General features: G+C 43.2%; 2 protein-coding genes across 2 annotated transcripts in view; one reads left to right on the forward strand and one right to left on the reverse strand.

The window, feature by feature from the left end:
* Positions 1 to 25,144, reverse strand: part of LOC145416537 (legumain-like) — a 145,264-nt gene that overhangs the window by 29,700 nt on the left and 90,420 nt on the right. Inside the window, exons 6-9 of the mRNA XM_080285504.1 lie at positions 14,056 to 14,115; positions 13,602 to 13,699; positions 13,041 to 13,347; positions 12,524 to 12,590 (exon numbers count right to left, since the gene is read on the reverse strand). Of these exons, the coding sequence (XP_080141630.1) occupies positions 12,524 to 12,590; positions 13,041 to 13,347; positions 13,602 to 13,699; positions 14,056 to 14,115 (532 nt within the window). The remainder of the gene's footprint in view (positions 1 to 12,523; positions 12,591 to 13,040; positions 13,348 to 13,601; positions 13,700 to 14,055; positions 14,116 to 25,144) is intronic.
* Positions 25,040 to 25,144, forward strand: part of LOC145416452 (legumain-like) — an 11,937-nt gene continuing 11,832 nt past the window's right edge. The window contains exon 1 of the mRNA XM_080285410.1: positions 25,040 to 25,080. Coding sequence (XP_080141536.1) covers positions 25,040 to 25,080 — 41 coding nt within the window. The remainder of the gene's footprint in view (positions 25,081 to 25,144) is intronic.

A 25,144-nucleotide genomic window follows, 5' to 3' on the forward strand; every position in this document is an offset into this window, starting at 1 on the left:
CAGGTCAGTTTCTTGACCGGCTTACTGCTTACTTAGATGAGTGGATGGAGAAAGATGAAACTCCTTCCATGCGTGAGGGGATAATTGACTTTATGCTGTGCATGCAGCTGGAGAAGTCGTGGCCTACTGAACTTGTGGCTCAGCTTAAAATCTGCCAGGTGGGAGATGCCAGCCAAATGGTGAAGAAGGCTGACGCATTCTTTACTGCATACGGGCATCAAACTCGCAAGCAGTATACCTGGAACAGGAAACCTGATAAATCTGGGAAACCGTCTCAGACTGAACCCCAGCAACAAGGCCGTTCTCAGAATAATGGCCAAGGTCCAAAACCGCAGAAGAAGGACCAGGGGCAAAACACTCAGAAACCTGAGTGGAAGTGGTACGATAAACAGAACCCTAACCAGCAGCAGTACCGGTATTTCAAGCAGCAGCAGGGCAAGGACAAACCACGTAACCCTCAGTCATGACAATCGACTTTAGTGTATCGGAGGCAGGATGCAAATGCAGCCCTGATGCCACAACAAGCATACAGTGGTGCCAACCCCACCAGTACAGGTACTTCCCTGCAGTTCACTAGTTCCCCAGTGACAGTGAACCCTCCTCCACAGGTGGTCAATGCTCCAGCTCCTCAGATGGTGAGCACAACCCCTCAGGTGTCAAGTTCTCAGGGCACCACATTTGCTGCATCGTTTGTTCCACAGTCTCACCGATGACTGGCTGCTACCTCCTGAGACCCTTCCACCAATAACACTGCCTTTCTTGTTCAGCCAGGGTTTGTGGGAGGTGTTTCTATACATTTACTGAGAGATAATGGTTCCTCAGGTTGCTCTGTCAAGCAAAGTTTAGTTCGGCCCAACGAGTACACGGGTAAGCAGATCCAAGTTAGACTTATTGATGGGTCAGTGAGATTGTTCCCTGAGGCACGTATCCAGGTGGCATCTCCTTTTTACACTGGCTTTACAGCTGCTGTTGTCATACCAGAACCCTGGTTTGACCTCATTATTGGCAACATACCAGGTGTCAAAAACAGTTGCGCCGTAGATGTTGCTACTCAGACTTCGGCTGCTGCAGTAACACGAGCCATGGCCAAGGCTCCGAATCGTGTCACCCCATTGACTGTCGCAACGCTGCAAGATTTGATTAGTAGTCAAGATGTTGTCCAAGAACAACAGTCTGATCCGACACTTGCCTCAGTGTGTAAGAAGCTGAAGAGTAAAGTGATTAAGTATTCATGGGGAGGTCAAGCCAGGTTCCTCCACAAGCGAGGACGGGTATACCGTGAGTCACAAACACCCCAGGGCGAGGTTCAACTGCAGTTCATCGTTCCTGCAAAGTATCGCCGGGCAGTGTTCGAACTGGGTCATTGTTCAGTCATAGGAGGCCACATGGGCCAAAAGAAAACCTCTGACCGCATCCATGCTGACTTTTTCTGGCCAGGAATGGGACAGGAAATAAAAAGGCTTGTGCATTCCTGTGATGTGTGTTAGCGTACCACTGACCGGGGACGTGTCCATCCTGCGCCATTGAAACCAATGCCTGTAATCTCTGAACCGTTCAAGAGAGTAGCAGTTGATGTTGTTGGGCCAATCTCTCCTAGGGCAAGTGATGGATCAAAGTATATCCTCACTATTGTTGATTTCAGCACACAGTGGCCTGAAGCCGTGGCCCTTAGGAATATAGAGGCTGTCAATGTTGCTGAGGCATTGATCGAAGTGTTCTGTCGCGTAGGTATCCCCAAAGAGGTCTTAAGCAACCGGGGTTCGCAGTTCACCTCTGCAATGATGAATGAAGCATTCAGGTTGTTGTCCATCAGAGGCCTGCGAACTATGCCTTATCATCCAATGTGTAACGGCCTATGTGAGAGGTTCAATGGGACTCTCAAGAAGATGTTAAAGCGCATGGCCGCCGAGCAGACATAGGAATGGCCACGGTTCATTGCTCCTCTTCTGTTTGCTTATCGAGAAGCCCCACAGCACTCCTTGAAGTTCTCACCCTTTGAACTGGTGTATGGAAGGTCGGTCCGTGGACCACTTCAAGTCCTTCGTGAGTTGTGGGACGATGAAGAACCCGACCCTGAAGTCAAGACCACCTACACCTATGTCCTTGATCTAGCTGACCGCATTCAGTCGACATGCGAGTTAGCTAAGGAAGAATTGAGCAAGGCGTGCTAAGTTCAGAAAGCCTATTATGATAAGAAGGCAAAACTTCGGAAGTTTAGTCCAGGCGATAAGTGCCTGGTGTTACTCCCCACTGCCCAGAACAAGTTGTTGGCGCAGTGGAAGGGTCCATTTGACGTAGTAGAGCGCATTTCAGACCTCATCTACATAATTCAGATGGGGAATCTTCGCAAAAGGTTCCACATTAACATGTTGCAGGTTTATCATGAGTCAGACCCCGAGGAGACTGGCTTACGAGTAGCTGATGATAGTGACCAGCCACTGGAAAAAACCGGGGCAACCGCGGTGATCCCAGCTGATGACCATGATGACGAGCCCTTAACCGCTAAGTCCTGTCAGGAAGAGACTGTCGGAGAAGTTTTACTTAATGCTGACTTAGCATTAGGTGATCAGAATGCCATAATGTCACTGCTCTGTCAGTATGCTGATGTCTTCTCTGACCAACCTATATTTGCAAAGGTTGATTGTCACAAGATTGAGTTGACCAACAATACTCCAGTAAAGGTTAAGCCATATCCGATTCCCATGCGACTACTGGGTGCAGTAGACAACGAAATTGCTGACATGGAGATTGCAGGTATTATTGAAAAGTCCTCATCTCCTTACTGCAGTCCAATGGTAGTAGTTCGCAAGAAACATGGTGGAGTCAGAATTTGTGGCGACTATAGAAGGCTTAATGCAATCACCAAAGTGGATGCTGAGCCGATGGGTGACCACATTGCCATCTTCTCCAAGCTGGCAGGGTCACGATATTTTACGAAGCTCGATTTGGCGAAGGGATTCTTCCAGATTCCCCTTCACCCTGAAAGCCGTCAGCTCACTGCCTTTGCTACTCCAAGGGGGTTGTACCAGTATAAAGTCCTCCCATTTGGACTTACCAATTCCCCAGCAGTAATCAATTGTGCCATGAGACAAGTGCTCCATGGTATTGTAGGAGTAGAGATGTTCGTTGATGATGTCCTCGTTCATTCTGCCACATTGGAGGAGCACCTCAGACTCTTGGAAATTGTCTTCAGTAGACTCCAGAGTTTCAACATGACTGTGAAGCCTAGCAAATGTAAGATTGCTCACAGTGAGGTGGAGTTACTTGGACATATTGTTGGCAACAATCACTGCAGGTGTCAGGGTGACAAGATCAGAAAGGTTAGAGAAGCCCCGAGACCTGTGACCAAGAAACAGGTTAGGGCATTCCTTGGCCTAGTGGGATGTTATAGGAGTTTTATCCCCAACTTTGCTCTCATTGCCCAACCGTTGTACGAGGTGCTACGGAAATATGCTCCAAACACCATTGAATGGGGAGAAGCGCAAGAGAGATCTTTTATCGCTCTTAAGAACATGTTGTGCAAGGAGCCTATCTTGCAGTTGCCTGATTCCAACAAACCTTTCATACTGCGCACTGATGCTTCACAAGATGGAGTAGGTGCTGTATTGATGCAGGAATCGGAAGGTGGAATCTTCCCAGTGGCATACCACAGCCGTAAGCTAAAACCTGCCGAGAGGAATTACAGTACTGTTGAGAAGGAACTCTTGGCCATGGTTGATGGTGTAAAAAAATATTATTATTATTTATTTGGGGCACCATTCACTCTGGAAACTGATCATATGCCACTCACTAGTCTTAGCACGACCAAGATAGCTAATGCAAGATTGATACGCTGGACACTGTATTTACAGCAGTTTAAACTTGTTGTGAGATACATCAAGGGAAGTGATAACGTAGGTTCAGACCTGATGTCTCGCCTGCTAACTGCTGACTAACACGGGCAACTGTTGTATGCTGGGTTCCGTAAGATAGGCATCCTCAGAGATTTCAGTAATCCAAGGACCAGCCTGGTTCCCAGTTAAAAGGGTATCAATAATTGCGAACCTCTCACCCGTTGGCCCCACAGGACACAGTATGTGCAGGGCCTGTACATACATGTATACCATAAGTTAAGGGGGAAGTTTGAGAACCTTGCAGAGACAGTCCGAGGCTGTGTATGAATTACCTTGTGGAACGTCTCGAGCTGTGGGCCTCTATGAGGATTCCCGGAGAATGCACAATATCCACACGAGTGTTCACACCCACGGTGGGTGTTAAAACGTGACCTGTCCGAGATTGCCTAGCGATTCTCAGCTTCCTGTCATTAATCGTAAACGTAGAGGTAGTTAACCAGTAAACTGGGTGATGGGATGTTGTTAAGGTGCTGTTCCCCCACATGCCGGCAGGGTGCGCCACATGTTGAACCCCCACGCCAGCTTCTGGGGACTGGGTGATGGGATGTTGTTAAGGTGCTGTTCCCTCACATGCTGGCCAGGTGCGCTGCATGTTGAGCGAGGTGCATGCCAGGTTAGAGCTCCCCCGCTAAGAACCCTTACCCCTACGTTTCCTGGTTAATAATGTAAATAGTGTACTTTTTGTAACATAATTACTGATTGCTAGGCAGAGAGAGAGAAATGATACTTTTGATGCTCCACCTTGATTGTTTTTGCAGGTGCAGCTGGTGGGTGCAGCATTGCTGTGCAGATTAGCTGGTCGTCCCTGTTGCATGCTGCCGCTTCTCTTCTGCCTCGTTGTCATTATTTACTATAAATTTGTATTACATGATTTTACACGTAGGTACAGTTACACCACAACTGTCACACCTACACCGTGTATTACATACATTACGCTACATAACAATTAGTTGTTAACATAAATGTAGAGAACTTTTCGCTCAGTTTGACCTGAGTACAGGATTTTTCACTGTTGTCACGGAGTTTTTCCCTCAAGCTTGCTTCTATTAACGTAAATACGAGGTTTTTTCGCTCACTGGCGACTGCAACTTTCTCCTGTAGCAAGATAGCACACACACCACAGTGTGAATCTTGTGTGACTGAGTTAGAAATTATATGTATGTATATTGAAATCTTTTTTCTGAAGAAAAAAAGATTTGATTTTCATGGGACGTAATGTCACGAGTCGGCTAGTGACATTGGCTTTTGTGGGAAACCACGAACTCTAGAGGAATCCCAGTTTATCGTTCAGTTAACCGCTCATTCGGTCGGGAGTCTTTTCAAATCAATTTTTCACTGTCATAAGTGATCATCTTTGTGTGAGACATTAGCGCTTCCGCTGAGCGATTTGTTTTGGGCGTGTTTCGCTCATTCTAGCCGTTAGAAATGCGGCCACAGCGCTCCCTTCTTTCACACGAGCTAGTCAGTTAAGGTTTGAGCGCCACAAAACCAGGTTGGGGCAGAGCGTAGTGCCGCCGTTCCTGATTTCCACATACCGTGATAGGCGAGAGACTGAAGCGAGTGCAGTGTCCTTCCAGTAACGACGCCCAGTCATCTGCTTAGTCCACTCTTTGACCAGTATTTTCTTTTCGTTTTCCTAGACTTAAGAGTTTAGTTAAGGTGCTGTTCCCTCACATGCCGGCCGGGTGCACCACATGTTGTTTTCCTAGGTTTAGAGTCTAGCTTTTGAGTGAGTGAGTGAGTGCGATCTCTTTATTTTGAATTCATTTTGAAATGTAACATTAAATTTATTTCTTTGTAATCAATAGATTTAACAGTTCTTTTTCTTTGACCTTAATGTAATGTAAACTCGTGTTTCATTTCTCCATAACTAAGCTTATTTCCTTTATAGCTCCTAGCTTGCATAAACGCTTTGCTATTCATAACTGGTACTTGGGCCAGTCTTGTTGTATTAAGCTTAAAATCCGTTGTGCCTTCTAGGAGTTAATGCATCAGCAAGAACCTGATATCATTAATAGTATTAGTTATTTATTGTCAGGGGTGAAGTCACTTTCTCCAGAGGCTAACAGTACTAATAAACAGCAATTGTGAGGAATTGGTCTCTGCTGTGTACTGTTGAGAAAGTTTATAAATTCTCGTTCTTAGAGAATCGGCGAAGCAAGCCAGAATAAAGTAATCATTGCTTGATTTAGCAAGACAATTCATTGTACTGCTCTTCAGTATTACTGAACATTATCATTTAATATTGCATTTATTTTAAAAATCCCGTGACATGCACCACTGCTCCCCTTGGGGTGCTTAGGTCTAAGAGGACTGGTGATCTCTCCTCTTGTGATGGCAGGTACGGTGGACTGTCCTACCGAGGGCCTACTTGGGACTGTATACAAACAAGTCCCACCCTGAGTCTGGTGAGGGCTGTCCTCATTGGAGGGTAATGCATTTGGACGATGTACTTCTTGTGGGTCTGGCTGGGTGGAAGAGGGGCATGAGGTAGCTGGGGACGTGGGCCGGTGTGGCTCGGGGTCCCTGTGAGCCTCCTTATGGCCTCCTATTAAGATGGGTGTCGCCTCCCATATGTCCTCCTCTTGGGGTGGGTGTGCCAGGGTCTCTCCGTCGGTTGGGTATTTCAAAGACGGTGAACTTAAGCAGCCAGTGTTTATCACCAAACCTGAGCTGAACCTGTGTACTGTACACCTAAGGGCTGACCATAGGAAGAACAACTTACTGGACAACGTCCTTCCTGTACTGAACTATTGCTGTTGGAGCCTGTGGCAGTGTGGGGTGTGGACGTAACACTGATGTCAGGAGCGGGATTAAGCGCTGCAGTGAGTCAAACCTTTGACATGGAAGCAGGAGGTGTGCAGACAAGGTCTTGAGCTGGGCAAGGGGAGGAAATTTCCCTGGTGACAATTGTGAAGCTAATACAAGCACAAAGTGCCCAACTACAAGAACAGAGTGAAGAACAGAAAGAGCTCAGGAACGAAATCAAGGAGAAGTTGGAAGCACAGAGTGAACAACTAGAGGCACAATGCAAAGAACAAAAAGAATATTTTGAACAACTTTAAGAGGCATTACAAGAGCAACAGAGGGAAGTACAATTGAGGGTGCAAGGACAGTTAGATGCATTCATGGGGGAAATGAAGGAGGAAGTAGATGCCAAGCTAGAGCAGCAGAAGTATGAGGTACGCAATAACATGATGGAGTTCAGACAGCATAGATGACCAGGTGAAACATGTAGACAACCAGCTGAGGATTAGCGAGGGAATAGTGACAGAGTGCAGACAGCATGCAGACAACCAGCTAAAGATTAGTGAGGGAATTGTGATGTGCAGACAGCATGTAGATAGCCAGTTGGAGCATGTAGTCGACCATGTGAAGATAATTAGCAAGATAATTGAGGCTGTAGAGAAACATTGAACTACTGAGCCTCAGGTTAGTATACAGGGAGCATATGAAAGGAATGAACAGTGTATGGTGAATCTTGACGGATCTCAGGCATCTAAAGGTAGCATTACAGGGTTGAATAATCAGAATGCAGAAGTTTTAAGTCCTGGATTTAATTATGATGCCCCACTTTTTAGGTCCCAAACCAGTGAAGAGCATGGCTATAATGGGGTCCAATTAGGAAGAAACCTTAAGAATTTGATGGTAGAGTATCTTGGGAAGCTCTCCGGGCACAGTTTGAGTTACTTGTGATCAGAATGGTTGGGATGATAAGCAGAGGGCAGTGCAACTTGCTACTAGCCTTAAGGGTGCCGCAATGGAAATTCTGGGCCAGATGTCAGTGGTGGAGAGGAACAGTTATCAGTCAGTAGTACAAGTGCTGGAGTGCAGATATGGAACCACATACCAGACTGAGGTTTACAGAGCAAGATTCTGGAGCAGTGTACTAGCTCGAGGAGAATCCCTACAGCAGCTTGCTCATGTCCTAGAGAGTATGGCATACAAGGCTTTTTTTACTGAGGGACCAGTTCATCGATGCTCTTGATAGTGCGGAGTTGAAAGTGCAAATGAAGCAGGCACAATCAAGAAGCATGCAAGAAGCACTAGCCAGGGCTCTAGAATTGGAGTCCTACATCAGGTCCAGTACAACCACCTTTTAGACAGGTCACAGTACAGGATTCAAGGCAAGAAAGTGGCAGGTATGTGAAAAGGAAAAACTCGATGGAAGTTGCTGGTACTGTGAAAAGCCAGGACATCACAAAGTGGATTGCAAGTGGATGAGAGAACAGAAGATCAGAGGAGGTTGCTGGTTCTGTGGGAAGCTGGAACACAGGAGAACCTTGATGAATAGTGTGCGAGAACAAGGAAGAATAGACAGCAAGGAGTGCAGCAGGAATGTAAATCTTGGCAAGCAATGCTGCCGTACAGTTGTGACAGGGCCAACGTCAGATGATGCAGACCTGAAGAGGATGCAGATGAAGGATGCAGATTTCTGTCATTTTGGGATGCGACAAGAGCTACATTCAGACCAGGGTAGAAACTTCGAGTCTGCTGTGTTCTGTGAATGCAGCAAGTTATTAGGGATCAAGAAGACCAGGACAACCCCACTAAGGCCACAGTAAGATGGGATGTTGGAGAAATTCAGTTGGACCCTGGCCAAGTACTGCATAGAAGGACAAACAGAATGAGAACAGATTTTACCTGCGTTGTTGATGGCATATCGGTCTGCATCCCATAAGTCTACTGGCTACACTCCTGCACAACTGATGTTGGGCCACGAGTTACATTTACCCGTTGACTTGTTACTGAGAAGACCACCTGGTGAAGAGCTGCGTGCAGACACCACCGGCTACGCAAAGCACCTTCAGGAAAGGCTGGCAGAGTTACATCATCAAGTGCGAGGAGCCCTCAAGTTTTCGGGAGAGGTGATGAAGTGCGAGTATGATACCAAGGCAAGTGAGGTGAGCTTCAAAGATGGTGATCAAGTTTGGTTATATAATCCTCAGCAAAAGAAGGGACAGTCACCGAAGCTGCAGAGCCCATGGGACGGGCTGGACCGCCGATCAGACGTAACGTATCAGATTCGGGGAGGCAGGAAGTCTTGCCCAAAGGTGGTACATATGAATCGTCTGTGGCCGTACCATGGGCGAAGACAGTTCAGCTTGGACATCTCAGAGGAATCGTGCTCTCCCGCAGCCGAGGATGCTGAAGAGGACCGAGGAGCTGAAGTGCAAGAGGATGGTGACAGTTTCCCAAGAGAAGTGCAACAGGAAGAGGACCAAGACCTTCCAGGAGGGGTGGACTGTGTGGAGGAGCAAGGACGTCGTCGGAAGTGGCACAGAAAAAGACCTGATATGTTGAAGGATTATTTTGTGTATAGTTAGATGTTTCATTAGGATTAAGGTTTATGAGTTTGTATAGGATATACTGTGTAGTTTTGTCAGGACGACAAAGAACTAGGAAGAAGGTAGTGTTAAGAAGTGAGATTTACTAGTTAGGTGCTCGAGAAGCATCTCGATGTTTCCCGTATTTACAGTGGTTTCGGTACGAGTCAGAATTGCCAGTTTGCCTGCTGTTTGTGAGCGTAGTTATTTCGTAAGTTATGCATTAATTTTTATGCCCTTTTTTTCTCAGTAATGTTTTATTTACGTGATTGTTAAATTATGTAATTGAAGTTTGTATGCTAAATAATTTACAGAGTTGTGTAAGAAAACTCTGGCATGTTTTGATGTCTCATAATTGGTAACTGTTAGCTATTGTTCCATCGAGTTTGTGCTAGAAGTTTCTCGAGTAATGCAAGCACATATAAGGATGGATAAGAGACTACAGCAAGTTTAGTGGTTTTCAGTTCAGTTTGAGTGTAGTGTAAGTGCAGTGAAGTTTGTATATTTTCGGTAGGCCTACTTGTGAGAACAGTGAAGGGTTACTGAAGTTTGTATATCATCGGTACTTGTGAAAATAGTGAAGTGTTGTCAAGCATTCAGTGCAATTGCAGTTAGTAAAGTTTGTATAGCTCCAGTGCTTGTGAGAACAGTGAAGTGAAGTTGGAAAGTATAAATGTAATTATTTGGAAAATAAAGACAGTGAACTTAAGCAGCCAGTGTTTATCACCACACCTGAGCTGATCTTGTGCACTGTACACCTAAAGGCTGACCATAGAAAGAACAACTCACTGGGCAACATCCTTCCTGTACTGAACTACTGCTGTTGAAGCCTGTGACAGTGTGGAGTGGGGACGTAACAGTAATAAATAATGCAGAATGGGAATGTTATAAAAGAAAACTTACATATCCAGCTGGTGACGGAAAGGAAACTTAGAAAATCTTGAATACGTTAATGAACAGAAACAAGACTAATCCCAGTGAAACTTATATGGTTGGTGACAGGCAAACTACAGTATGGAATCATCTGTCATAGCGAATGCTATTAAAGAATATTTTTCTTCTGTGCCTGCTGAACTTAATAGGAAACTTCCGAAAATGCCAGGTACTGCTTTTGAACAATTTTTGCCAAATCAATTGGATACTACTTTTACTTTTGATCTTTCTACTCCTGAAGAAATAAAAAACATTGTAAACAATTCAAATGATGCAAGCCTAGGTTATGATGGTTTGCCTATGGCAGTACTAAGAAAGAATATTAATGTGTTAAAGGATGTTCTGTGCCGTGTCTGCAATTTATCACTTTCACAGTGTATTTTCCCAAAATATCCACAAGATAGCAAAGATAACTGCATTGCATAAGAGTAAAGACCCACAAATGTTAGCAAATATAGACCAGTTTCTGTGCTAACTGCAGTTAGTAAGATCACTGAAAAGCTTGTATATTTTTAAATTTGACAAATTATTTGGGTCAAATGACCTCTTGCATATTAATTATTATGGCTTTAGGTCCAGCTGTAATACAGAGATGTGTGTAGTCAAGCTTTATTCAGATATTCTACATAATTTTGACCAAGTTAACATGATTTTATCAGTGTTTTCTGATATAAATCGACCATTTTATTGTGTGGACCATAACATTTTGAAAAGCAAGTTGAGAAGATATGGGATAAGGAATACTGAATACAACTGGCTATGCAGTTATCTTTCCAATCGTTCACAGTATGTATCATATAAGGAGTATAGATCAAATTTTCATGTCATAAGCACAGGCGTAAGTCAAGGGTCAATTTTGGGTCCTCTGCTCTTTTTACATTACATGAATGATGTTTTCAGTGCTGTTACTAGAGGACAAGTGCTATTATATGCTGATGAGACTACTTCTTATTTTTCTGGTTTTGATTATGATATCAAAATTGTGGTAAATAATGAGATATTTAGACTCAATACATGGTTTATAACAAATACATTATCTGTAAATGATGAAACAAGATGTATATTTTTTAAAAGGGAAACTTTTACTTATGACTGGCAACCGGTGTTATTAAATAATTCCGAAATTGAACAAGTATATGACTTTAAATTTTTAGGTGTTAGTTGATTACAAAGTAGTTTGGAAATCGCATGTAAATTGCATATTGTTGGGATTATTTACATGTTACGTGGTAAGCTTACCCAACCTGCACTACGTCACCTATATTTTAGCCTGATTTTTTTCTCACCTATTGTGTGGAAATATTTTGTGGTCTTCTTCTTAAAAGAAATGTTCTTCACCCTTTTGAATTAATGCAAAAGAAACTTGTACGAATCATGACTTTTACCAATAGATTTTCACATATCCAACCCTTGTTTAGAGAACTAAAAATTCTTGACTAATGAAACAGTCAACTATTGTTTGGTTTTATTTGTTTATAAAATTAGGAATGGCTTAATATTTTTTTGAAATTTCATTTCAAACAAGAGTAAACAATCACTATCTATTAAAAAAAATCAAAGTTTTCTACAAATACCCCAAGCGACCTCGAGACAAGCACAGCTTTCATTCCATTATAAAGTTATCAGCTTTAGAATTTACTACCAACTGAACTGAAAGAAGCTTCTTCCCTGTACAGTTTTAAGAAAAATGTAAAATTGTATTTTCTACAACAATATCAACAGAATGTCATAAAGCCCATTTTTCTTTTATTGTTTTTGTATTTTTTACTCCTGTTATAAATACTTTGTCAGTGCTGTAAATGCATGTGTAATTAGTGTATTTATAACTTGCTTTCTTTTATAACTAACACCAACCGACTTTGATTATATAATGTGGAGTCTGCTTGATAGTTCAAGTTAGCGGACTCGACTGTTTTTTTTATTTTAAGAATTTGTTAAATTGTATATTTTGAGCTAAATAAAACTTTGAATTTCAATTTGAATTTGTTAAGACGTAGGGATATCGAGATGAGGAAAAGGTGGGAGGAAGGGTAAGGTGAGGGATGGGTCGAAGGATGGCTGTCTTGAGGAATGGATGGAAGGATGGTTGGAGGAAGGGAAGGGTAGAGTGTTAGAAGGAAGAAGAGAGACTGGGGGAAGAGTGGGATGATGGTTTGATGGAAGGATGAGAGGATGGTAAGAAATATGGATATAAGAATAATTGTAAGAAATCTTAACTATGAAACCTAAAATGATACCACTAATAAATTAACTCCATCATCCCTTCACCTTAACAACGCAAACACTGCATTCACTTCCACCGTCCCTATAGATTATAAATAGCAACTCCCACCATCCACCTAAATTAATTAAAACTTCCTTCATTCTTACCTGTGATGTCGTCAGGTAGGGTTTCAAACATGGATCCCGACTCACAGGATTCCATATACACGGTCATCTGAGGAGTGGAAGGAAGCAATCCTTAACACCTTCAGTCTGATTAGGCAATTTTTACCAGGCTGTCATCAAACTATATATCAATGAATGTAGAGATTATAAAAATGAACATCGAACTGTTGATGGTAATAGGTTTGTTCTGATTAATACTCACATAATCATTATCACAATCTTCATCATTGTTTTATTTCCTTACACTGACTATGCATGCTGGGGGTGGGGAGTTGAATCAGGCAAGCAAAAAGTAGAACCATCAACAGATATAAACCCTGCATCATCATCATCATCATCATCATCATCATCATCATCCTGTATCCCACTTATGAAGTAGGCAGAACATAAAAATAAAAGCAGGAAAAAATAATGCACACAGAAATAAGAGAAATACACACACACACACACACACACACACACACACGGGAGAACAATCAATAGGCATAACAAGCCTTACCTCCTTAAACTGCTTGTTTTTGTGCATGTCCACCAACGTTGAGACGAATTTACGAGCATGGAGGAAGGTATTGGGGAACTCAAAGAGACCCGGGCTGCCATGACTGACCAAATTGATAAAAACTCGATCATTTGGCCCACTTCCCAACACTTTACCAGATCCCACGCCGCTCAGGCCCTTAGCGTCGCCCTGCAGGACCTTCAAGAAGTTGTTGGGAGTGAGGTCGTTTCCCGTGTAGTCCTTGGGTACTCCTTGATAAACATCGGGCCCGTCTGGTCGATTAATGAGTTTACCTGGCGTCGGGTTCCTGCAGTTGAATGGTCAGAATTAATTTACTTAGAGCATTGACTTACTTTGATCATTGGCTTACTTTTATCAGTCACTTATTTGGATAATTAACTTTGATCACATACTTTGATCATTACTTATCTTTGATCACCAAGTTCCTTTGATTACTGACGTTTGTTTTTGATGTACTATTGCTTACAAAAGTTCCATTCCTTCTCTTACCCCTCTGCAGCTCACACCACTAGCATAAATAAATGCTACCCAACGGCTTACATGTTGTGGTGTACAAGGTCATCATGCATCATAACGATAATACGCTCGTCAGGGACCCCATGTTGGTGCAGGATCTGGTAGGCATGGCACACGTCAGCCTGGGGGGAATAAGCCAGATTACCACCTTACCATGTCACCACTTCGGCACTAGTACCTACACTCCATACATAATGCATACTAGGATTATTCACTAATTATTCGGAGATATAAGGTCATTGCAGCATCCAAGTTACCACAGTTACCACGTTACCTTCCTTAGATGTTACTCTAGGTACTCATTTTACTTACCATCCTACAAAGGGTGAATGGACATGTCAGTCGAGTGGCACCAACTGCGCACACTAGGATTCGAACCCTTGTGCTAATATACTCGTACTACTACTGCTGCTTCCACAGTCACACACCACCACTACCATACACAGAAGAATTAAGAGTGAAGTCCAAGCACACTTACCTGATGTCTGTAATTGAACCATCCTGTCGATCCAGCCACCAACACCGCCCACAGGTTCCCCTCTCCTTGTGTGTGTGGCTGCAGCACCATAGCACCACCACCACACACCATCATTATCACCATCCACGCTCCTCTCGCTGCCATTCTGTGTAGAGTGATTGATAAAGGTAAACAGATCTTGTATTTGGCTTTCTGTTATCTTCTTTTTGTTTTCCTTTGAAGGGAACAAGCTCCCTTATTCCTTGCAAGAAAGAAAAAGAAAGAATCGTAAGAGGTGTCTTTACTCAGTAAAGGTTGATTTCCACATCTGTCCTATTGACAACAACATCCCTCACACAATGTAGTTTTGGACGAGAAATAGTTAACTTAAGATGCAGTGTCACAGTCTTCTCTAACAGAACTGATGAATTGATCAATAAAGTACATATTTTATTGATTACATATAGTTCCAAAGTCAAGTTTTTTAGTCATTACCTGTCCACAACGTTGAGATCATTAATTAACCCTCTGTCAAGCACGGGTCTCACGTCGCTGATCAATATTTAATAACGATACCCAGATTGAAATACCCAAGTAACCAGACATTTTGGGACAGTACATCGTCTGATGGGGTATATGTGCAGGAGTAGGTGAGAATGAGACGGCAAAAGAAGGAGTGTGTATAGTTGTGAGTAAAAGATGGAAGAAGAACATGAGAGAGTATGGATCAGTTGGGCCAAGGATTGTGTGGGTAAGATTGAAAGTTGGAATACAAATGTGGACGATTGTGTGCGTGTATGCGCCAACGCAAGATCGTGCAAGCAGAGTGAGAGAAGAGTTCTGGACAAATGTGGAAGTGTGTATGGAAAAGTTTGGAAGGAATGAGAGAGTGTTTTTGATCGGTGATATGAATGGTAAAGTAGGGAATGTGAAGGTGGATGGAATAGTTGGTGAGTGGGGTGTGCCTGCTGAGATAGATGAGAATGGCAGTGCGTTAGTGGACATTTGTGCTGGGAGGGGGTTGGTGATAGCCAATACCCTCTTCAGGCATAAAATGATCACAAGGTATACATGGCGGGTGATGAGAAGGGTGGGTGGTGAACTGAATGAAAGGATGACAATGATTGACTATGTGTGTGTGGATGAAAGGATGCGAAGATGTGTAATGGATGCAAGAGCTTATAGAGGTTGGAGGAGTGGACTTTCTGACCACTACTTGGTGGTGGCCAGAATCAAGATCCAAATAAGATGGAGAAATAGAAGAAGAAGGGAAGGACGGGAAGAAGGAGTGGAAAGGTACAAGAGGATGAGAAAAAGGCAGAATATAAGAGGGACGTGGAGGAACGCTTGGGCAAATATGACCTGGAGCAGATGGGGGACGTGGAAGGTGTGTTTAGGATATTCACACAAGAAATATGGGCAGCATGTGATGTGGTGTGTGGGATGAAGAGAAGACGGATGGGGGTGCAAGGAACTGCGTGGTGGAATGACGAGGTGAGACAGGCTGTGGCACAAAAGAAGAAAGCATACAATGTATGGATGAGAAATAGGGGCGTGAAAGAAGTTGAGAGGCGAAAGAGAGTTATATGTTGAAAGAAAGAGAAGGTGAAAAGATTAGTAAGAGAGAGTAAGAAGAGAGTGGATGAGGAATTTGGAAGGAATTTGAGTGTAAAGTGGAGGGACTGTAAGAAAATGTTCTGGAAAGAGATGAAGAGAGTAAGACAGGGCGGAAGTGAAGTTAGCAGGGGAGTGAATGATAAGAATGGTAGATTACTAGTGGAGAAGGGAGAAAAAGTGAGCAGATGGAGAGAACATTTTAAGGAATTGTTGAACATAGAGGATGGAAGTAATGCGAGTATAAGTGGCTGGGGAATGGCTGGGAGAAGGAAGGAGGTGAGAAGACAGGAAGAATTCAGTAGGATAGAAGTTGTGGAAGCAATGAAGAAAGTCAAATTGGGGAAAGCCCCAGGAATTGATGGAGTGTGTGGTGAAATGCTGAAGCATGGGGGAGAGATAGTAGTAGAATGGGTGTGGAAGATATGCAGATTGGCCTGGGAGGAAGGCAGAGTCCTGGAGGATTGGAAGTCAAATATAATTATTCCCTTGTACAAAGGAAAACGGGAAAAAGAAGTGTGTGGTAATCATAGGAGCATTTGTCTTCTTAGTATAACAGGAAAAGTGTATGGCAGGATACTTGTTGACAGGGTCAGAGAAAGAACAGAGGAATTAGTTAGAGAAGAACAGGGAGGCTTTAGGAAGGGAAGAGGTTGTGTAGATCAGATATTCATTCTTAGATCTTTAGTGGAAAAGTTTCTAGAGAAGGGAAAGAAGTTGTATGTGGCCTTCATGGATTTGGAGAAAGCATATGACAGGGTGGATAGACAAGGATTGTGGAAAGTAAGAATATATGGAGTAGTTGGGAAGTTGTTGAATGCTGTGAAGAGTATGTATGATGGTGCTAAGGCTGCAGTGTGTGTGGATGGTGAACTGAGTGAATTTTTCTCTTTGAAGGTTGTGTTGAAACAGGGATGTGTTATGTCTACATGGTTGTTCAATCTGTACATGGATGGGGTAATAAAAGAGGTACAAGGTAGAGTGGTAGATGTTGGAGGGGCCCTGGTGAGAGAGGGTAGTGATTGGAAATTCCCTGTACTGTTGTTTGCAGATGATACTGTGTTGTTGAGTGAAAACGAAGGGGAGCTGCAGGGCTTGGTGAATGAGTTTGGGAGAGTGTGTAAGAAACGGAATCTAAAGGTGAATGTAGGGAAGAGTGAAGTGATGGTCTTTGAGAGAGGTGAAGTCAGTGAATGTACAGCGAGATTGGATGGTGAGGAAATGGAAAATGTGGGTACGTTTAAGTACTTGGGTAGTGTAATGAGTAAGGATGGAGGTTTGGAGGGTGAAGTACTTGAAAGGGCACAGCAGGGAAGAAAGGTTGCTGTTTCCTTGAAAGCAGTGATAAGATACAGGGAAGTGAGCATGGAAGTGAAAAGTTACTACATGACAGTATTGTGATACCAACTCTAACTTATGGAAGTGAAGCTTGGACGTTGTTGGAAGGACACAAGTTAAGAGTGACAGCAGTGGAAATGAGTTATTTAAGAGGAGCCTATGGAGTCACATGGAGAAACAGGCTGACAAATGAGGACATAAAGGAGCGTTGTGGTGTGGATGTGGATGTGATTGGAAGCGTTAGGAGGAATACACGAGGTGGTTTGGCCATGTGGAGAGGATGGAGGATGAAAGACTGATGAGGAGAGTATATGTGAGTGAGGTGGAGGGGGGTAGAGGGAGGGGGAGACCGAGGATGAGATGGAGGGTTGGGGTGGAGAGGTATATGAGAGAGGGGGGTATGAGTTGGGAGCATGGCAGTGAAATGGCGAGGGGCAGGGCGACGTGGAGGCGATTTGTTTCTGGCCACCCCGTGCGGGATTGAGGCGTCTGGCAATAGATAGACAGATAGACATTGTCAGGTGTTAGGGAATAGAAAACGAGAATAACTGTATCTAAGACAAACTATGAAATTAGCCTTTGATAAGTTGGAGATTGTATGAAGAAGGAATTAAAGGAATTCTATTATTTTGGTATACAGTGCTATAGAAACGGGAAGGCATCTGTTAAAGAAGTAAAATGTAAATCTCTCTCTCTCTCTCTCTCTCTTAAAAAAACTGTCAAAATACATGAAAAACAAACATAATTCTCTTACCTGAAAATTTCTCGTGCGTTGTAACGTCGCAGTCAAAACTCGAAACCCAACAGCCTCTCGCTTATATAGGGCAGTGTGTGTGTGTGTGTGTGTGTGTGTGTGTGTGTGTGTGTGTGTGTGTGGACAAAAGTTACCTCAATATATCACCCCTTTCCATTCTCTTCTGCTGGCTAATATTCCCAAGTTGAGAGAATCTTCGGGATGTTTCCCTACCCATAAATGATAAATATGATGCGTCAGGGAGGAAAGTAACAGACACACCGTAAGTATATAGTACACGTAGAGTAATGCCAGGCGAACTTTTTACCTGTCTGCCCTAAACAATACAATCGCCTGTCCCTAATATAGATGCGTAAACAAGTTGAGATAACCGTACGGGGGCGGGATGGTACTTTGATCCCCGCGTTACGTCGCTACATCTCTCCTGCCCTGTCATGCTTGGCGTCGTAATCATTGGGGATGTTAGCCAATTTCTGCTATAAATAAGTCTCCATAGTTATTTATTAAAAAGAAAATTTTTTTGCCCTTTTTTCAATTTATTATTCACTTTAGTTTGTCGTGGATTTAGTAGATTCATGAGTAAAGATAATTATATAAACTACAAAGCATCAGATAGCGCATGCCTCCGCCATCGCCAGCATAAGTAAAGATTTATAATCCGACCTCCATCCAAGTCGTTGGAGGAAGTAATTTATTCTACTATCTTGGTCTGCCTCGTCGCCCATCTCAGAAAAGGCATACCTCCGTCGACGCCAAATCGCCAATAAAATTTATGATTTATTCCTGAATCCAGATTCAGATCCGGATCCACTTCAAAATCAAATAAACTCTTTCTTGGCCCACTGGTCACCTATCCACCACACTACATTGAAATCCGACAACAACCTTTTGAGATAGCTTGTCCAAAAACAGAGAGAAAGACAGACTTGGGTGAATACATAACCTCTACCAACTTCGCTGGCAAGGGTAACAAGTAGGAACAACCAGCGAGTGCCATACTTCCGTCCTACAAAGGGCGCAAGGATCAAATATTTGACTTTGGCCATTGGCCTTTACCCTTACAGAGTGTTCTCAAAGTCAAACTGTTTTAATTTGAGGGTATAAACCTATATTCGTTAATCCATTCATTCCCAGGACGTCATTTTTATTCATTCTTGCTGCTAGCGGTCCATTTTATTCATATATATATATATATATATATATATATATATATATATATATATATATATATATATATATATATATATATATATATATATATATATATATATATATATATATATATATATATATATATATATATATATATCTATGAAGAGAGTGGATGAGGAATTTGGAAGGAATTTGAGTGTAAAGTCGAGGGACTGTAAGAAAATGTTCTGGAAAGAGGTGAAGAGAGTAAGACAGGGTGGCAGTGACATTAGTAGGGGAGTGAAAGATAAAAATGGTAGATTACTAGTGGAGAAGGGAGAAAAAGTGAGCAGATGGAGAGAACAATTTAAGGAATTGTTGAACATCGAGAATGGAAGTAATGTGAGTACAGTATAAGTAACTGGGGAATGGCTGGGAGAAGGAGGGAGGTGAGAAGACAGGAAGAAATCAGTAGCATAGAAGTTGTGGAAGCAATGAAGAAAATCAAACTGGGGAAAGCCCCAGAAATTGATGGAGTGTGTGGTGAAATGCTGAAGCAATGGGGGAGAGATAGGAGTAGAATAAATGTGGAAGATATGAAGATTGGCCTGGGAGGAAGGTAGAGTCCCGGAGGATTGGAAGTCAAATATAATTATTCCCTTGTACAAAGGAAAACGGGAAAAAAAAGTGTGTGGTAATCATAGGAGCATTTGTCTTCTTAGTATAACAGGAAAAGTGTATGGCAGGATACTTATTGACAGGGTCAGAGAAAGAACAGAGGAATTAGTTAGAGAAGAACAGGGAGGCTTTAGGAAGGGAAGAGGTTGTGTAGATCAGATATTCATTCTTAGATCTTTAGTGGAAAAGTTTCTAGAGAAGGGAAAGAAGTTGTATGTGGCCTTCATGGATTTGGAGAAAGCATATGACAGGATGGATAGACAAGGATTGTGGAAAGTATTAAGAATATATGGAGTAGATGGAAAGTTGTTGAATGAGTAAAGAGTATGTATGATGGTGCTAAGGCTGCAGTGCGTTTGGATGGTGAACTGAGTGAATTTTTCTCTTTGAAGGTTGGTTTGAAACAGGGATGTGTCATGTCTCCATGGTTGTTCAATCTGTGCATGGATGGGGTAATAAAAGAGACATGAGGTAGGGCAGTGGATGTTGGAGTGTTTCTAGTGAGAGAGGACAGTGTTCGGAAACTCCCTGTACTGCTGTTTGCAGATGATACTGTGTTGTTGAGTGAAGACGAAGGGGAGCTGCAAGGCTTGGCGGATGAGTTTGGGAGAGTAAGAAACGAAATCTAAAGGTGAATGTAGGGAAGAGTTAAGTGATGGTCTTTGAGAGAGGTGAAGTCAGTGAATGTACAGACGTCGGAATAAGTTCGTTTCCTTTTCCGTGGACTAAGGCGTTTGTAACACTGCTCGATGGAGAGGTATCCCCTCCTCCTCCCTTCCTCATCGTCTCACAGTCCCACTCAATCTCCCCACTTTTCTCTCCGACCCAATCACCCCACTCGGTACCTTCCATACTCTCGCTGACAGCCAACTAGGGGTTTCTGTATTTCAAGCACCTCTCTAATTACATGTAGTCCGAACAACTAATAAAGGAGGAGTACAGTATATATCATAAACCAAGTTAGGAAAAGGTTTACTACACTGTGTGTGTGTGTGTGTGTGTGTGTGTGTGTGAGAGAGAGAGAGAGAGAGAGAGAGAGAGAGAGAGAGAGAGAGAGAGAGTGTTAAAAGACAGGAAGCGACAGGCGGAGAGGGAGAGCGAGTGGAAAAATGATAAATGAGAGGACAGTTAAGGAAAAAATAAGAAGGGGAGAGGCAAGGAGAGAACAACGAGAGCTAAGAAATGAGACAGAGAGTGAGAAGAGACAGTGAGAGGTGAAATGAGATACAAGCAGTGTGAAAGGGAAAGAGAAAAGGGAGATGTGAACAGAAAGGCCGGGAGACAGGGAAGTAGAGACAAAAGGTGAGACAGCTGAGAGAAATGGGAATGGAGCAAACATAGAAATAGGGATAACAAAAGGAGAATGTGGGAAAGAGAGCTACGGAACGGAATACTGAGAACGATAATGAGAAAAATTAGGAAAGGAGGCAAGGTAACAGGGAGAAGGAAGAAAGCGTGTTATTCTGGCAAGAACGCAAGGAGTTAGATGAAAGCATTGAGGCTGAGTAGAACGAATGTATCATTCAAGTAAAAAGGAAGGGAGACAAACAGAAATTAGAGAAATTTGCGGAGAGAAAGTAGAAATTAAGGATGGGAAGAAAATAGGTTAATTGGGGGGGCAAGAAAGAGGAGGGGGATGTTTAGAAGGGAGGACAGGAGGGGGAGGGAGGGAGGGAAAGACAGTGGGAAAAGCGGAATGAAAGAAGAGATTTCGGGAGACAGGGAGCGATGGGGGGAGGAGTGAGAAAAAGAGCATGCAGTTATTACTAAGGGAAGAAAGCAGTGAAGGAAATGGATTTAGTACGGTACAAATAAAGAAAATACGGAGAGAGTAACTGAGGAAAATAGGTAAGACATGTGACATGAAAAAAGTATGACAAAGTTGTGACACAGGGAGGGAGAAAGAAAAAATGAGTGAGGTAAGGAGGGAGTGACAGAGGGGGAGAGAGACGAAGGAAAGGAAAGAGAGACTGGGCAGATAGCTATAAAGAAAGGGAAAGGAGGGAAAATGAAACTGGGGATGAGACAAAGGATCCAGAGAGAGAGAGAGAGGGGGGGGGGGCAGTACACACACAGGCACAGACAGATAGGTCGACAAATATTCAGAGTGTGTGTGTGTGTGTGTGTGTGTGTGTGTGTGTGCTTCCGTCCCTGTGTCACTCCTATAGCATTGTTCCATTTTTTCACTTGCTTGTTTTCTTTCTCTCTGCTTCAGTTTCTTTTCTCACTCCCTTTTTTTATCAGTATCTCTCCTGATTGTTCTTACCATTCCAAGTCTCTCTCTCTCTCTCTCTCTCTCTCTCTCTCTTGCTGTATTCTCTTCTTCCCCTCCTTTCCTTCTCACTCTTCTTTCCACCTCTCTTTCTCTTCCCCATCTTACATCATTTTACTCTCTCTCTCTCTCTCTCTCTCTCTCTCTCTCTCGGCATAAAGAGATTGTTCTCACAGTCTATATCTCCTTAATACGGCCACTTCCTGAGTTGCTGTGGAATTTTGGTAGCTTGAAAAAGGCGTACGTCGACTTAAAAAGGGTTCAGGAGACTAAGGTATCAGGTTCGCCTGAGGGCCGTGGGACTTGTTTAGTAGAAACTCGTAGACTACGAGGTCAGCTCATTAAAGTGTTTAAAATGTGAACGGGTTTCACAGTCATTAAGTAGAAAGTTGCTTGCTCTTAACACGGACTCGGCACACAACTATGGTTGGAAGCTGTAAATGAAAAAATTTACCAGCAGAATTACGTGAAAACTTTTTCACGTGAAAGATCTGCTCTACATGTGAAACCGGCTCAACATGGATGTTGTTAACACTACAGTAGAGAAGTTTAAGGGATTCATCGGTAGGATCTTATACTAGACTAAATGTGAACTGAATATGCACTCCCAGGCAAACAAGAAGTATCTCCACGGTATGGGCTGCATAGTCATTAAGATCCTAACTTTTCCTTGTAACTCCTGTGTGTGTGTGTGTGTGTGTGTGTGTGTGTGTGTGTGTAAAAGAGGTGTCTACTACCGCAACATATCACAGCAGATTTATTTCTCTCTCTCTCTCTCTCTCTCTCTCTCTCTCTCTCTCCCCCCCCCCTCTCTCTCTCTCTCTCTCTCTTTCTCTGTGTGTGTAAAAGAGGTGTCTACTACCGCAACATATCACAGCAGATTTATTTCTCTTTCTGTCTTTCTCTCTCTCTCTCTCTCTCTCTCTCTGTAAAAGAGGTGTCTACTAGGGCAACATTTAATCACAGCAGATTTATTCTCTCTCTCTCTCTCTCTCTCTCTCTCTCTCTCTCTCTCTCTCCGGGTGGGGTTATGGGGTCGGAGAGAAAAGTGGAGGGGTTGGGTGGAAGTGTGGGACGATGAGGAAGGGAGGAGGAGGGGATATCTCTCCATCGAGCAGTGTTACAAACGCCTTAGTCCATGGAAAAGGAAACGAACTTATTCCGACGTCTGTACAGTGAGGTTGGATGGTAAGGAAATGGAAAATGTGAGTGCGTTGAAGTACGTGGGGAGTGTGATGAGTAAGGATGGATGTTTGGAGGGTGAAGTGCTGGAAAGGGTGCAACAGGGAAGAAAGGTTGCTGGTTCCTTGAAAACAGTGATAAGATACAGGGAAGTGAGGATGGAAGTGAAAAGTTACTACATGACAGTACTGTGATACCAACTCTAATGTACGGAAGTGAAGCTTGGACGATGTTGGAAGGACACAAGTCAAGAGTGAGAGCAGTGGAAATGAGTTATTTAAGAGGAGCCTGTGGAGTCACATGGAGAGACAGACTGACAGATGAGGATATAAAGGAGCGTTGTGGTATGGATGTGGATGTGATAGGAAGCGTTAGGAGGAACACACTGAGGTGGTTTGGTCATGTGGAGAGGATGGAGAGTGAGAGACTGACGAGGAGAGTGTATGTGAGTGAGGTGGAGGGGGGAGAGGGAGGGGGAGGCCGAGGATGAGGTGGAGGGATGGGGTGGAGAGGTATATGAGAGAGGGGGGAGTGAGTTGGGAGCAGGGCAGTGAAATGGCGGGGGACAGGGCGACTTGGAGGCGATTTGTTTGTGGTTACCCCGTACGGGATAGAGGCGTCTGGCAATATATATATATATATATATATATATATATATATATATATATATATATATATATATATATATATATATATATAATGGCCTCATGTTGAAGGGGTTAACACTTTGTAAGGTAGGGCGTGACAGCTGTTTAATACCGTCTACTTCTACATGAGTATATTCCCCTGAGGCAGGCATTGTTTTCTGAATGTGTACAGTATCTGACCCTCTCATCGCCTTGGTTCTCATGTTTTTAATACGAGATTGGTGGGTTTCTTCAGTTAAAGTCTTTTGCTTTCATCTGAGGAACTGGACCACTTCCATAACTCCAGTATTGAGTCATGTTTTCGTGATATTCGATGAGCATGAATCAAGGGGGCGGAATAAGTCTCCCTGGTTACTAATCAAATCCGTCTCCCAATCTATCTACAGTTGGCCATCGACTTAGCTGAAAGAGGTTTGGGATCATCATCAGGTTAGAACGACATGCTGTAATATAGTTCAATGGAGTGATTGTGTGTGTGTGTGTGTGTGTGTGTGTTTCGGTGGGGCGTAAGGGTAGATCAGGCTTAGGGAGGTCATATTTCAGTTAGCTGCCTTTCTGTTTCTCCAACGTGCCTCTGGATAGAACATGCAAGGGAGTTTTGTAGAAGATCCATCTCAACTGTCCCACTTTTGCCTATACTAACACCTGCTACCTACTTGCCCCACCACAAACATCCTTACCTTTCCTACGTGGCTTGTCTTTAGTTCAGCTTTGGTGTTTCCCTTTTATTCTTCCTAATTAAAAGATTCGCATTGCACAGTAAATCATATCCATAATTTTCTTGCTATCCATTCCATCACCCAATTCAAGAAATGTCATGGCCGTATTCTTGTTGGTGTGGGGGACTTCGTAGTGCATCTTCATCAGTGATTTATTTTCCACCTTGTAACTAAGATAACGAAGTCTCACGCTACGCACTCACCCGATGTAGGGTTGCCTTCAGGTGACTATACGCTCAGTGACAAGCTAATTGATTTCCTGTAACAAAAAAAAAGAAGTTTGGTGGTAACCATACAGTATAACCATGACGCCTTAGAGTTTAGAGGATTAAGGTGCTCCAACTGGTCGAGGCTTATGGGGGTTTACATCCGCCAAGCGATAGGGGTCTACTGTTCACACAATGCTTCTCAGGGGCGAGGGAGGTTGGTCACCCTCGCCTTAATTGTCAGGACTCAGTAGCCTAATCTCTGAGCTCCTACTCTCCAGATGAAAAAATAAATGATTGGATGATAGGCGGACAGATAGACAGCAAACTTCCTCTTTAATCTTAGGTTTATATGATCACTTCTGGCATAGTTTGTATCAGTAACATACAAAGGGGAATATTAAGGCGTGATGTGCATAATAAATCGTCAAGGAAGAGACGTTACGAGATCAACCCAACCAGAAATGCGGCCAATGGTCTTTATATTTGAAGGTCTGAATGTTGGGTAAATGGACATTGATTAGCGTTCTGTTGCTCGTTTTGTGTGTGTGTGTGTGTGTGTGTGTGTG

Source organism: Coenobita brevimanus, chromosome 106 (genome assembly GCF_032717465.1).
Source record: "Coenobita brevimanus isolate Jiangsu-jjx chromosome 106, ASM3271746v2, whole genome shotgun sequence".
NCBI lineage: Eukaryota > Metazoa > Arthropoda > Malacostraca > Decapoda > Coenobitidae > Coenobita > Coenobita brevimanus.